Below are 15,284 nucleotides of genomic sequence, written 5' to 3' on the forward strand. Positions count from 1 at the left end.
AGAGTGAGGATTCTGCTGCTTGGGAAAAAGAAAAAAAAAAAAAAAAGAAGGAAGAGATTTCCAAAGAAATTATATTTTTAATGCAATATCCCATTTTATGATTCTTCACTTTTTGTTTATTTACTTCTTCATGTTTTTAAGCAGAAATCAATTACGTCAATTTTTTACACCAACACCACCTCTTAAAATAAAAAGGAAGCTTCAGTGAGAACACAGCTATGGCAGCTTCAGTCAGAGAAAGGAGTAATGAAGCTGATGCAAATACTTCAGACCAAGACTCAAACTTCCCCCCAACTCTGAAGTGTTCAGTTTCCTGGGAGTCAGTGTGGGCAATTTGGCAGGCATGCTCATGAATATATTAACTGACAAGAACCATCCTCCCCCTCCAGTTAATATATATCAAGAGGAAAACATGTAGAGAGGCTCAAATAGCTAAATATCTCAGGCTAAAAATATCAAGAACTCCCTCAGCTGGAAGTTGTTAGCAAGAGCTCTGATAAAAATAAGGAACCAGGACAGCATAAATTCTTTCCTTTCCCTGCAGAAAATAAACTACATTTGGGAGAAAGTATTCAAAACATAATAAAAGAGGTGACTCACCCCTTTCAACATGCAGCACACAGTGCATGGAAGGAGGGGAGGGGGGACAGGGATGCAAACCCAGTGCAGGAGTCCTGCTGGGAGAGCAGCAATTCCCAGCTCCAGCTCAGCTCCTGGAAGGGTCACCACAACAGCTCTGTCACACACACACACACCCCTGCCCTGAGGGACCCCTGCATCTCCTGAAGGGCTCCAGAGACAGTGACAACACCGAGTAAATGGCTGGAGCCTTCTCCTGAGGTGAGTGGGATGCTCTTCCAGAAGGCTCCTAACACCTACATCAGGAACTGCAGGGTTATGGACATTTTAAAGTTACCTTTCAGCCAACAATATTTCCAGACATGGGCTGCATTCTTTATTCCTTACATATTTCTCAAACTTACCTTGACACAGTCCAATGAGAAAACCCAGAACTAGCAGAGCCAGCTTGGCTTTGGTTTGCAAGCAGACACACACACATCACCCAGTTCTTTCACATTTGGGCAGGCAGAGTATCCAAAAGCAAGCCCAAACCATCCACATTTAACAGCCTTCCACACTCAGAAAAAAAGGAGCTGAGCAGGATAGGCTTGTCTCAGCTGCAGAGGAAACACAGCAAACAGGGGGTCTTGGGACTACTAAACCAGAAAATAGTTTACAATGGCATCCCATTCCTTCATTCTGGATGGAGCATCCTGCATAAAGAGAAATGATCAGGCTAAAGCACATCACAAGTCTCACCATTTCATAATCACATTATTGACATTTGTACAGAGACACTCAAAAGGCTTTGGACCTTTCAGAGTCATCCCCAGCGCCTCCTTTCCTGCAGCATCCCACGGCAGGGTAGGATGCTTCTGCACACCAACATCTCCATTTCTTGTACAAATAAAAACTCAGGAAAGAAAGAGAATACTGGTGCAAGTCTGTATCTGAACATCACTTGAATTCCCAAGAGACTGATGAAATTTATTTAATTTTACAAGCTGTGTGATACAAGTAAAAAAATATAAACCTGCCACTAGGAAATACTCAGATCCCAGCCACCTCCAAGAAATACTCTTGGACTCTAGCATGCAAATGCAGAACAGTAGGAGTGGGCTGGAAAATTATTGTTTATTGAAATTGAATTTTTGAATGTAAAGGGAAAAGACCTTGACTCCTATACAGGGACTCTGAGGAGAGTCACAGCCCAAGTCAAGGATTGTATCAAACCCGTGAAAGAACTTTTTCTAGTGGTTTGTAACAGTAATTTTTCAATTTTACATGTTGGATGAAGACTCACAGAGGTTCTGGGAAGCTTCCTGTGCTGAACAATGGGTTGAGGGAAGAGACAGGAAGGTTTGTCCCAGCAGCACATCTGAGTACCCAGGCACATTGTGTATTAGCTTAGAACACACAGAATTTTTATCTGTTACCATTACAGCCATAAGGCTGTGGGGCAAAGAGGGTTCAAGCATACTTTGATCCTTCAGATGGCTTCTGTATTGTTTCAAATAGTGGTACAGCTGTCCTGTCCTCTTCAAATGTTCATGTTCAGCTAAATTATCTGCCAGCTGGCTTAAGAGCACCAGCTCTCCACCCATCTGAGATCCCTCCACCACTTCCAGAACAGAACTCTTCATGCTGATTTTCATGCTGCTTTCAGAGTTGCCCCCAGGCCCTGGAACCAGACTGTGAGGTTCTGTCATACACCTAGGTAAAACCAACAGAGCTGGAGGGGGAAATGAAACTCCACAAACCAAAAAGCGGACAAACAAGAAGGAATAAACTTTAGGAGCACAAAATCTTCTTCAGGTCACTGGCCTATTAAAAGGTAAGAAAAAACTCTTTTCTTTTTTGGATAAACTTGTGTCAGTTGCAGGGGACGCTGTCCAGGGAGAAACATGGATGGAAGCTTGATGGGGGAATTAAAAGCTTGTTCTACCAAATAAGAACTAGGGGAGTAGTGCATTCCTAGGCAGAAAGAAGTTACACACAGGGACTGCTTCTGCTGTTTTCAGAGGCTTTTACTCACGCTGCTCTAAACAAATGCTTTGCTTTAAGAAGCTGGGTTGTTGGGTAGTCCTTTTGCTGGTCCTGAAGAGAAGTAAATACAGGTGTTGAATATTGATCCTAAAGACAAGTAAATACAGGTGTTGAACATAAACTCAGCCTTGGTGAGGTAACTGCAGTCATTACACAGCCAAAGGCAGGACACAGTAAATTTTTGTGTTTCCATACCAGGCAACATGACAAGGCTGTAAGGCTGACATTGAACCAGCTCAAAAGCGGACCAAGAGTGCAGTTATTCTATTCACTCTGAAAATGCCCCTTTTAATTTTATGCCATGTTTGAATCAAAACTGTTTATTTTTATTTATTTTTTCCCCAAAAAATATGCTTTTGTGATTCAACACATGCAAGTGATGCCCGTTTGCCTATTCTAAAGATATTAACCCTTGATACATTATTATATACATTCATATATGCACCTATAAACACACACACAGGCAATACAGTGAGAAAAAACGGTGCTAGGAGAATGCAACAGTAATCTCTCTTTCAGCTACGTTAACTCTTCAAATATGGTCCTGGACTGGGAAATGAAAAACAGCAAGAAAGTTACGGGCTTGTTAAAAACTGCCTTTCACAGAACCGGACTGAAGTTTAGCTGAAATCCACAACTGAATCACAAAGGCAGGAAGAACACGAAAACATTTCCATTTTGAGGCTGCAGAATACACAACTGCCTCTTTGCCAAGTTGCACTGCTGGTCCCTTTAATCTTGTTTCTTGGCTCCTTTCACAACACCCTCGGAATGCCTCAGAATAAGGTGTCAGGAAGCCCGAGGCACATCTGACACTGCCATGGGTTAGGTTTCCCTACACTTCCCTCAATTAGTTTTTCACTTGTGCCCTGAATTACTGAGGATTTCCAATGTTTGTGCTGAGCATTAAGTGCCTGTGCTCACTTCAGCCCACAACCATTTGCAGAAGGAAAAGCTCTCTGTAAAAACACACCACACCAGAGAGCCCCTCTAATTATGCCTTGCCCATTGAATGTGTACGCTGTGCAAAGAGAAATTAAACGGAAACTAAAACCAAAATACTTCCACAAGCTCCGTGTGTTTCCCTGTGGCTGCAGCTGATCATCCCCAGTGCTGCTCCATCAGGGAGCCCCTTATGCACAACCTGCTCTCTGAAATAGGAGCAGGTACTCCCACAATCTGCTGCAGGCATGACCCTGCATTTTCAAATGCATTTATCTGGCTCACATTCCAAGCAGTATTAAAACCACAGAGTCCTTTCCTGACTTTTTGAAGTATTTCGTAAGAGATTTACTACATAGTGATATGAGTGGAGAACTGCTCAATCCACTTACATTGTTTTACAGGAAAAATACTTCCAGATTTATGACAAAAAAACCTTCTGTCTATTATTTGGGCTCTTTTTTCCCTTAAATGAGTAATACCATCAGAACTGGAGACTGACACCGGGAAGCTTTTTTTTTTTTTAGTTTGGAATTACGTACTACATACTTACAAGGTCTGTTTGGGAAATATGGGTAACCTTTTGTAAACAACTTTTTTTAATTGCTGGATTTTATAGGAATACATCTGTATCCAGTACTCCAGTCTGCTTTTGTTTCTAATCATCTATTTAGGATAATCTGTGAAATCATTCAAAATAGATTTTTCATTTTTTTCATTTTTCATTTCAGTATGTTCCCCAGCTACAGTTGGACAAATTATTTAAGTCTTGCATATTTGAAGCATAAGATAGTTTTATTTGGGGTCGGGAGTTGCTCGTTCATTTGAGTTTTGCTGCATTATAATACCTCATTATTTCTAAAAATATTTTGAAGTATATATAACTAGGTTTGTGGATGCACATGTCTACATATAATGATTTTGTAAACATTTTTCTTTCATAAAGAATTAGATGTACATTTAGCAAAATTAGAAGCGACGCTGGATTTGAGAAGTGCAACGGAAGTCAGGAACACCAACGTGTTTTACCTTTCAGACCTGCTGTCAATCCCATCACCATCACCAGAGGCACATTTCCAAACTTCCAACACTGCTCTTCATCTCCCGATCAGAAGACCTCCTCTATCTTTTCCAGCGTTGTGTTTTTTAACCAACTGTCCTGTGTGCAAGCTCTGTGTGTTTATTTGTTGATCATGTACTTCTACTCCAGTCCAAAAAATCAACTTACATTTGTATTATTTTAAAATGTGCATACAAACATACAGGAAAAATCAAATTCCTCAGGCTGGAATATATGCCTTGTAGTTTTTTAAACACCACCTTCATGTACATGTACCCTCTCCAAATTCACATTTCAAGGAATATTAAATAATAAACAATTAAAGGAGCCAAACAGTTCAAGAGACACACAATAGGAGTCATAACCTTCACTTCCAGGGCAGCTTCAGATTTGGCAAGGGAGCTTCATTATTCCTGACAGACCTGATGAAATGTCAGTACCTTACCCACACTCCAACCACTCAAAGAGCACCTGCACCTCCCCACCAGCACCTCAACTCACAGGATGACCCAAACACGAGCCATCCAAGGCTGGCCTCACTCTTTGAGAGTCAGCTGGGAGAAGAACACAAATAACATTTCTAGCATGGAGAAATCAGGTGGGGCTTTGGCTTCCCAAATCCTGCTCTTGCTGCTGCAGGGATCTGACAAAGCAGCACATCTTCTGAAGAGCATCAGGTGGCAGCCTCACCTTGATCCTCACAAATCCTCCCGTGTTTATGACACAGTCACACACCCTACCCTGCCAGCCGCATGATCCACTCTGTCCCAACACTGTCAAGAACAACATATTTACTAAGGAATTACACTTCCATTTCTGCACTCCAGTATCTTACTCAGAAAGCACAATCCCTCCTAAAGAGGGGAACACAGGCTACTTCAGTTTGCCACTGATGTTGTTGCAATTTTTTCCTAACCTCTAAAACAAATTTTCAGTACTTTTTAATAAGCATTAAGGTCTTTATCACAGAAAGCATAGACAGTATTTTACTTTCTTCTACTATCTGTAAAAATGCTTAATTCCAGCAGTGGAACATTCTTACTGACTTTCCAAACTCATTATATCAATATAAAAATGCACTTGCTAGTAACAAGACATTATCAATAGCAATATAAAAATAAAATTGCATGCACTGGAATTTACGTATGCTGGTAACTCCTTTGTATTGATTAATTATTGCTTCTGTGTTTTCAAAACACTGGATTCTTCCTATGAAAATTAGAGGGGTTGGGTTTGGTTTGAAGGTGAAATCTCTCCCAAGACTTGGAGGCATTGGAAACAAAATGGAAATAATATAGCACACAGTACTGATTGTGTAATCAGTAACTTCTTAAATTTCTTCTTCATGATGGAAATTTCTTTCAAAGACAGCATCTTATTTAGGAATAGGAGAAATGAAGAAAAGAAACAGTCAAGCCTAAGTAGGAAGTTAGGAATTCATTGTCAATGTAGGCCTCATCAAGAGTTTGGGGTTAACATCAAGGGCTGTACTTCAACCAGACCCACACAGACTCCAAAAACACCAAGACTTAAGACCAAAGGCAGATATAAAGCCTAACAAGGATGGGATAAAGCAGCTCACTAATTCAATGCATGGAGGACCTAAACAACCCTCACTATCCACAGCCATAGCTGAGAAACTATACCTGCCATCACTAATGTGATTGTTGAAATCTGGATTTCCTCAAATTGTAACTTTCAATTGATATTTGCACAGGAAACAAGGTGGGGCAAGAGAAGTGCAGTGTCACAGTGTTCTTTCTCAGGTGGTTCCAGCTTAAAAAAAACCTCAAGAACTCTGGTACTTGTGCCCAAAGAAAGATTGAGAGCACTTTGGAAGGCTTAGAGAAAAAAAAAGGCAAAATAAATTATATTAATCTAAATTTTTGTTATCACAAACTAGGCTGGTTTTCCTAGAGAGGAGGTATGTATGCCAAAGCTGTGTGCAGCTGGGGCTCGGAGGAGCCAAAGGCTTCTCCACGAGAGGCCCAGGTCACTTTGGGCACAGAGAACAGCAGGGCAAAGAGAGAGGAAAGGAAGGACTTCAGGGATAGAAACACCTTCAGAACAGAAAGGCAAGAGGCCAACATTACCTGTTAAAGAAAAAGTAATGTGAGGTCAGTTTGGTTCACCTGGGAGAGTGGGCAGTGGGCAAAGAGGAACAGGTGGAAAAGTTAAAATACTAACTTTTGACTCTTAGCCTATCACATGAAGCGTGCATCAGCAAACACCTTCAAGAAATGAAAAATCAGGGTACAATCACATAAAATAAGTGATGGAAGAGTCACTAACAGCATGTTTTTACAGAAGACAGAACGTTTCAGCAAAGCTCTTCCTACCCTAAGCCAACTCCACTTAAAGACTTTCATTAATGAGTGGCATGTAGAAATACAGAAGTGTACATGACAAATCAGGAAAGATTACATGCCCTTCTGGGGACAGGAAAAGAATGAGGAAAGTTAATAACAGAAAATTCAATAGAGGCAAATGTGGAGTACCATGCTCAGGACTAAGAAATCAAATACACAAATATGAAATGGGGAATAATTGGCAAGGCAGCTGTGTTGCAAAAAGAACCTGGAGGGCGCGTGACTGCAAAAACGGATTATTTTAAAAACTAAATAAAACAAAACCCCCCAAACAAACAAACAAACAACTCCCCCAACAATAACAACAGTAAACATGCAAGTGTTCCAGGGAGTATTAACAACATTGTTTTATCTATATTATGTCAAATGAAAGGTAATTATTTCATTCTGCTCTGAGTACACTACTAACAATATGGAGAAGAAAAACAAACAGTCCAGAAACAAGAACGACAGAAGGTGTGAAAGGGAAAAAAAATGACCCACCACAAAAATGTTCAGTTTATTTTTATATTTGATGGAAAGTGAAAAGCTAGCACTCTATGATCTTGACGACTGCCATATTTCAGTTTCTTAGAAAGGGACATTTTATGTTCTCACCTGTTCCCTTCCTGGAACTGGAAGTGAGAAATGCCTCAAAAACCAGAGAAGCATGGACAGAGGTCATCAAGACTTCTGGATTAACACGTTTGTCGGTAGCTGAGGATGATTTTCTCTCAGGAGCTGAAACAACACATGCCCACTATCTGAACAACCTAGTGTGAGGGGTCAGTAGCTCAACTGAGCAGAAAAACCCCTCAGCTGTGACTGAGCCTGAACCAGCACTCCTTCCTGGAATGTTTGTGCACCCAAAAAATGCAGGAAACAAGTGGTCCTAACCCCAAGCAACACGGCTGGAAGGCTCTGTAGACGTAGCTCCTGAACACTGACGGAGAAAACACATTATCTGGTTTTGCCCAAAGGAGCCTTAGGAGAAAATTCTTTAAAATAAGGTGTTTTGAGCCATTGCTCATGACGTGCAGAGCACCACAGGAGGCTGTGCAGGGCAGTGACCCTTGCATGAAGTGGCTCTGCTCAGTGACAGAACCAAACCACAGAACCACGCATTTGTGAGTCTCCCTCCCTCAGCACAGCAGCCTGGAGAGGCCCTGCTGCAGGTGAGTGTGCAGCTCTCCACCCAGGACAGTTTCGAGTGCATTTTCCATTTGAAGTGTATCCACAAGACAGACAGCAGTTTCACAAAAATACTACATTTCTACAAGCTCCTTTGGCATCTCGTCTTGTGGCAAGAGAGACAGTGGAAGCTGTCTATATGCATTTCTGGTTTATGTGATACTCCAAAAGAGAAAAAGGGGAGAAAAAAATTCAGGGCTACATAGCTTAAATTGAGCACCCAATAACTAATGAACATTTTTGTCTTTTGTTTTTCTGCATCTTAGTGCCACTTCCAAACTGGCTGTCGGTCAGGAGTGGCTTGATGCCTATTTTTAGAGGTGGAGCTCAGACACTGTGGAGCTGGGCACCAAAGAAACAACACAATCTTCCTGTAGGAACAGCCGTATTATGAAACAGCAAGGCAGCCATAAGGCACAAACCGCAAGACAGCAAAATAGCAAATTATCAAATAGCTGCTCATTACCAAAACAATGCTCTTCCCTGCACAATAAAAACCCCAGAGCTTTTTTCTTTCTTTTCCCAGAGGAGGGAAAAAAAAAAAAATCAGTGAACATGCAAATGAGGGCAAAGTGAGAAATACGCTTAGGGTGTATCTGCATTTTCCAAGTTAAGAGAACATTTTTGGGAATGCAAGTACAGCACCCAGACACTGCAGAGACACACTGTTCCAGCTGCTTCTGAATGGCAAATGCTACCCTTCCCTCCCAGGGCCCTGACATCGCTGAGACACAGCTCCAGGACTGTCACACACCCCTGGGCCAGCTGCCATCTCATAGGTGTGGGTCGGTTTTACCTTGGAGACAACAAATTTTACGCTCCTGCTCTCTCAAGTCCTTCCTGGCAGCAAAGGAATGGCCATTTCCCAGCACCTGGAGGGACAGAATGTTCCTCCTAACTCAACAAAAGCCTCCCACTTCCTGACCTGCCTCCTGGCTGTTCTGGCTCTGCTCCCTCTCACCAGTGTCCCTGGTCCAGATGCTGCAGCCTCCTCTCAGATCCCTGACCCCCAATCCCAAGGCCAGTTCTCTGTCTCCCCTCTCCAGACTGGCCATTTCCATCCCAGTTTCCTCCGTGCTCCCTGTTATCCCTGTGTCCTGGTACCTCACAGCTGCAGGCTCCAGCTGCTCACATCTCCACTTTCCTTCCCACCCAGCCCCAATTTTCCTCCCCTCTGATCCCAGGATCTGCTGCCTCACAGCAAAGATGAAATATTCAGCGATTACAGTCAGTAAACCCTAAGCATATGCAAATGCATCTTTTTGAAAAGGCTTGTATCCTGGCTAAATTCAGATGCTTTGTCATGCAAATGGAGAAAGACACATCTCTGGAATCAAATCCCTCATCCTTTTCTTTTTCAACCAGATTTCAAGTGTATCGAAAGAGAGGGGTATCATTGGTCTTCCACGGTAAGAGTTGAGAAAACTTTTAAAACATTGGAAAACACGTATTGTTCTTTGCCCAATTTTCAAAACGGGCCACATTGCAACCGAGCTTTTACGCACTAAAAAAAGTTAAATAAATCGGCACAAAGCTTAAATATTGCATCGTAACTTTTCCACCCAAACAGTGTAAGTTTGGCAAAGTTACTAAAATCTTGGTTGCTTAAATACTTGTGACAGAATCATGTGCCTGGAATTTAAACACATACATTACCTGAAACATTTTCATGTTTTCCCAAGACACCTGTGCAGGGTAAGGGAGCACCTGAAGCACATGGCCAGTAATAAACACTGATAAATAGCTATAGCTTGCAGAGCCCTCCCTTCTTTAATACAGTTTATTAAAAGGTATATTCTTCTAAAATATTTCTAAATTATTCTGATGTTCACAGATTCCTTGGGCAGCACAGCTGCAACTCTTACAAGTTAGGCCTGATAGATAAATGTTAAACCCAAACTTTCTAAACCAGGCAGGATTAAACTACTAGATTTGTCTTCAAAAGAAAGGGGGGGTGGGAAATTAATGTATCTTTTACCAGCAGCAACTTAAGAAACTAGCTGGCCATTTCCCAGGGATGAGTAGCAAATTCATCACTTAAGCCAGTTAACTTCTATCTGAATTTTATTTTTACGTATCTCAAACATTGCACTGGAAAAAGGTGACTTAGCTATGTAAACTCATGCAATGCAATTTCTTCAAATCTGAGGGGGGAAAAAAACATGAAAAAAGAAACCCAAAGAACTCCACTCACACGAAGGAACTGTACATGCAAAAAACCAACCTCTCAAAACAGACCTGAAGAGAAACAATATTTTGATAAGGCATCCTTTTATAACAAATTAAGTCGCAGTCTCTAGTTACTTAGTTTTTAACCAAAATCTGAGTGTCTGCCAAATCTCAAGAAGACTAAGTAAGGGCTTCTTGGGAAGAAGACTAGTTTGGAAGACCATTGGAACATGAAGAAAACTGAACTTAAAACATATATTCCCACAGAATTTAGTTTTCCTTATGTTTTTTAGAATTGCTTTTCACCATACATATTTTCAACTTAAAGTATTATTCCAAGATATGGAAGACAGTTGCATTTGTAAAAGGAACTTGTGTGGTCTGGTCCTTTTTTCTTCTCAAACATTAGAAGTTTACAAATGGTGATTTGGTGAAGTGTTGGCAGGTCCAAGCTCCTAATCTGAAATAGTCCTATTTTAAGGAATAAGGGGGAAGGAAAAAAAGATTGTTCACAATTGCTGTGAAGATGTAACAGTAGAGGACGTGTGGATACTTTTTGTCTGTTTTCCTTTGACAATATCTGAGGTGGTGCCAGTGCAGCGGTGCAGAGCTACTGTTTAACACAAGTTTTCCACCCTTGAGCAACTGGGATGGACACAGCCTGAAATTAAGGCACAGCTGTTCCAGGATGAGAGGAAGGGCACAAAGATTCCTGTGATTGTTGTCTCTTCACCTTCCTCACGCCTCACCTTCTGTGTTTTACCCAGCTGTGCACAAATTTGGTGTTGTTGCCCCCAAAATCATCTACATGCGTTGTGAAGCCAAATAACACGGGCAATTTACCCCAGAGGTCAAGCAGAAGGGACAAAGAGAGGGGCCATAAAACAAATGCCATCTTGGAACTGAAAATTTGCCAAGGGCTATTACAAATGGCTGGCCAAAACTTGTTCGTTTTTATAGTAATTACATAACCTCGGAGGACACAAATACTGAATGCAGCACGCAGCGAGACACGGTGCTAGAAGACACACTTGGCACTGGGCTGTTCTGTAAAATGTATCACAACAAATATCACAAACAGCAGCTGAACAACACACATCTTTTACACGCTTGGTAAATAAGCTTTTCACACCCTGGTCCTCTCACTGGCACACATCCTCATGGGCAAGAGGTCCACATAATCAGGCCATTCAAAACTGAGGGAGTGTAATTTAAAAAAAAAAAATTCCTCAATTACTACAAGTGTATTTTGGAGATTGGCTACTGGCTACATATTTTAGGCACTTGAAATCTTGAGGAGACACGCCAGTGTTCAGTTGAATATTCTGTTCTAAAAACTTTGATATTAAACATAATTATAATCCCACTCTTCTTGATTAAGTAAGTACTTATTGTATCAGTCAAACATATGTATTTTTCTCTGTGGTTTCCAAATTAACACAATCTCATACAGAAGTCAGAGCTGTGTTTTTGTAAAAAGATTTAATTCGACAGCCACTTCTTTTTGAGCAGTACAAAAACTCATGCATTACACCTTGGGACAAGCATTGCATGGCTGTAAAACAATGTCCTAAGAGGAAAAAATAAAATGCAATCACAGCTTTTTGGAAGTCAGAAAGAAAGCATAAGAAAATAGCAAGGATGTAACCTGATGAGAAAGAAGAAATTTTAACAGAAGAAACACCAAAAAATCCGGAATGTAGAGTATACATAATGGCATTCCACATCCTAAAGCAAGTCTCAAAGTTTCTTTTTTATTTTTTTTCCCTTCACTGAAGGAAGGGGGAGCGGGGAGAAAGAGGGTGTTTCTAACTCCCAGCTGGGTTCACTTTTAAGTATATGCGACCGTGAAGTTTCTGACCTGTCAGGTCCACGATCTAAAAACAAACCACTTCGGTGTTTTGCCTAAAATAATCTACACGTGGGGAGCCCACATTTCCAGCTGTTAGTTGGAAGTGGGAGACAACGTGTACTTAAATCGAACAGCACCATCTAGCAGGTCCTCACAACTTTACTTAGGAGGGCAGTTGCTGCTTGGCAATAAGTCAGTTTGGCAAGCTTGCCCTGAAAATTATTAAGCATTTTCAGACCAAACGAGATATTGTGTGCTTTACAGCACCAAGATCCCCGAAGAAGAATCAGCTGCAATGAAAGGACACGACTGAAAAACGTTTAAAGTTTCAGCCCCACGACCAGAGCACTAGTGTGTGCGGCTTGTACTGGGTAGCTTTTGCAAAGCAGAATTAAAACAACACGATCTTCATTTGATCCGAGGCACAGCAGCCCTATGGATTTGTTTTCAGTCCCACTGTGAGATCCCACTGTGCCCTTCAGTGATTTACCGAGGGTATTGACAAACACCAGCAACCATGTAGCACGAGGAAATGGTTTAATTCCCTAATTTTTGCTAAGACAAATAAACAGTGCTTCCACTAGCCGGTTAGGCAATTATTTTTAAAATTACCCCTCCGCTGGAACTAAGGAGCGCCACTAGTTGATCAGATTTCACAGCCCAAGTTGTGTCTCCCGCTCCATCACAGCAATTAACGCTTCCCGTCAGGGCTGCCTCCACCTTCCCGTGGCAAAGTTAGGTGTGAAATTGTCAAACGCCTTAAATTCCCCCTCTCCTGTAGAAACAGAGATGCCTGGCCTGCTGCTGTAGCAGGAAGCGTGCATGCCAGCCTCTGGAATTAGGAAGTCTTTAAAAAAAACAAAAAAACCAAAAACAACAACAACAAAAAAAACCCCAAACAAAACCAAAAATAAAAGCGCACTAAAAGAATTAACATTAAAAAAAAAAAAAAGGTAAAAACCAAAACTATCAAACCCAAAATTCCTAAACTCACACACACAGACAAAAAGGAAAAAAAAAAAAAAAAAAGAAGAAAAAAGGAAAAACACTCAACAAACAAACAAAAAAAAACTTTTAGGTGAAGGTTCAAGACAAGCTGCCTGAAGGGAAACTCCTCGGCCGTGCCCGGAGCGCAGATCCCGGTGCTGAACCCGCTCTGGAGCGATGCGATTTTTGGGACACAGAGAGGTGCGAAACTGGCGTCTGGACGGAGGTCTCTGCCTCCGGACCCCCTCAGCAGCCTTACCCCGGCCTTCCCACCTCCGCTACACTTGGTCCCCCTCCTCCTCCTCCTCCTCTTCTTCCTCCTCCTCCTCGCACGGGCTTTTCCTCCCCTCCACCCCCGCCGTGCCAAACCGGGCTCGCTCAAGCCAAGTCGCAGCCGCTACAGGACAACTTGAGAACGCCGTCCATTCCCCCACAAAAAAAACAAAATTGGGTTTTCCCCCCTTCGTTTTCCCAGCTTGGGAGCACCCCCGTCCCTCCCCGTCGGGGCAGCGGGCACGCCGGAGCGCGGCTCGCCCGGGCGCCTTATGCGCAATTAGAAATAATAATAATAATAAAAAAAATAAAATTCATGAGAAGCAGCATGAGTTTGAGCAGGCAGCGGGAACCCGACCGGCCCCGCTCCCCTTTGTGCGGCGGGGAGCCCCCCGAGAGCGAACAATGAGGGGGGGAACCGCGGTAAAAAAGTTGCGAGGCGGCGACTCCGGGACGCGGCCCCGGAGCCCCCCGCCTTTGCCCGTGGCTCTTTGTTACCGGAGGGGTCCCGACACCTTGCGGAGCCGGGCACGGCCGGGAGGGACACCACCAGCACCCACAGCACGTTCGGACACCGCGTCCCGGCTGGGGGACCCCCTGGATGGCGGCCGCTGTCCCCCCGTCCTTTCCCTTGGCAAAGTTTGTGAGGGGGGCCGCGCGCGCGGGGTTTGTGAGGGGAATGGGGGGGGTGAGGGGGTGTTAGGCGGCCACTCACTTCTCGCGGGCCTGGCTGTCGGACGGGACGCTGCTGTTGCTCTTGCCTTTGCCGTACATGCCTGCGGAGAAGCTCCCGACTGTCACGCACCTGTCAACCCATCACCGCCTCCCCGGGACCGGCCCCGTCGCCACGGTGACGGCCGCCACACGCGCCCGCCATTGGCCGGGCCCTCCCCTCAGCGCGGTGATGGACGGGGCGCGCATCCGGCCCGGGCGCGGCCACTCCCCCTTTTTTTTTTATTTTTTTTCTTCTTCTTCTTTTTTTTTTTTTTTTTTTTTTTTTTTTTTTTTCTTCTTTTTTTTTTTTTTTTTTTTTTTTCCCTTTCCCGCCCTCCCCCCCGCGCGCGCCGCTCCCGCCCTGCCCGCCCTCCCCGCGCGAGGGGGAATTAGAAACGGTTCGAGAAGGATTTTAAACAACCGGCTGTTCCCGGCGCCCGCCGCGCCCCCCGCCGCCGCGCCGCCGAGCGGGGAGCGCGCCGGAGAGACGCAAACTCCGGACCGGACTTGGCGGGTGGCGCCGGCCCGGCCCGAGCGCTGCCGGCTTGCGGGGTGCTCTGCGTGTCACCCCGCAGCCGGAGCGGTACCGAACCTCTCCGCACCCCCAAATGCATCCCCGAGGGTCTCTGCACACCCCCTAGGGGAAGGCAGCGACGGAGGACGGCGAGAGCCCGGACCGGGCTGGATGGAGGTGGGGAGGGAACATTTCCTGAACCGTAACAGCGTGTCTTAGAGTAGCTTAAAAAATTAAAAATATAAAATTAAAAAAAATAATAATAAAAGAAAAAAACCCTCACCCTCAGTCTGAAGAAAAATTAAAGGAAATGCTTTGATTTGTTTTAATTTTTTTTTATTTTTTTTAAGTTACATGGCAATAACTGCGTGCTCCGCAGAGAGAGAGCAGCAGCCACTGGGGCCATTTGTTACTTGATTTCTCTTTTTTCTTAAGTACCCGAAGCTCTGGAATTTTTCCGCTCTTCGTCCTCAACCACCAGTCCCAAATTTTGCAGATATTGATTTCTGCTCATGTTTAAGCTACGCCTAACCTTGTAAACCCACTCCCGTGTGTGACCCGTGGGAAGGCGGCTTACGGTATTTGGGTGTTTTAAGTGTTCAATGCCAAGCCCTCTTTTTCTTTTGG

At 43.6% G+C, this 15,284-nt stretch overlaps 1 protein-coding gene across 4 annotated transcripts in view; it reads right to left on the bottom strand.

Moving 5' to 3' along the window:
* Nucleotides 1–14,357, bottom strand: part of SSBP2 (single stranded DNA binding protein 2) — a 123,305-nt gene extending 108,948 nt beyond the window's left edge. For 2 of the 4 annotated variants that reach the window (XM_014886516.2, XM_088157328.1), the window contains exon 1: nucleotides 14,145–14,331. In XM_014886516.2, the coding sequence (XP_014742002.1) occupies nucleotides 14,145–14,203 (59 nt within the window). In that variant the 5' untranslated portion in view covers nucleotides 14,204–14,331. Of the gene's footprint in view, nucleotides 1–14,144 lie in introns of all 4 variants that reach the window. The other 2 variants (XM_014886514.2, XM_088157327.1) reach the window with 2 other exon arrangements.
* Nucleotides 14,358–15,284: the final 927 nt, after the last annotated feature.

This window comes from Sturnus vulgaris, chromosome Z (genome assembly GCF_052056855.1).
Source record: "Sturnus vulgaris isolate bStuVul1 chromosome Z, bStuVul1.hap1, whole genome shotgun sequence".
NCBI lineage: Eukaryota > Metazoa > Chordata > Aves > Passeriformes > Sturnidae > Sturnus > Sturnus vulgaris.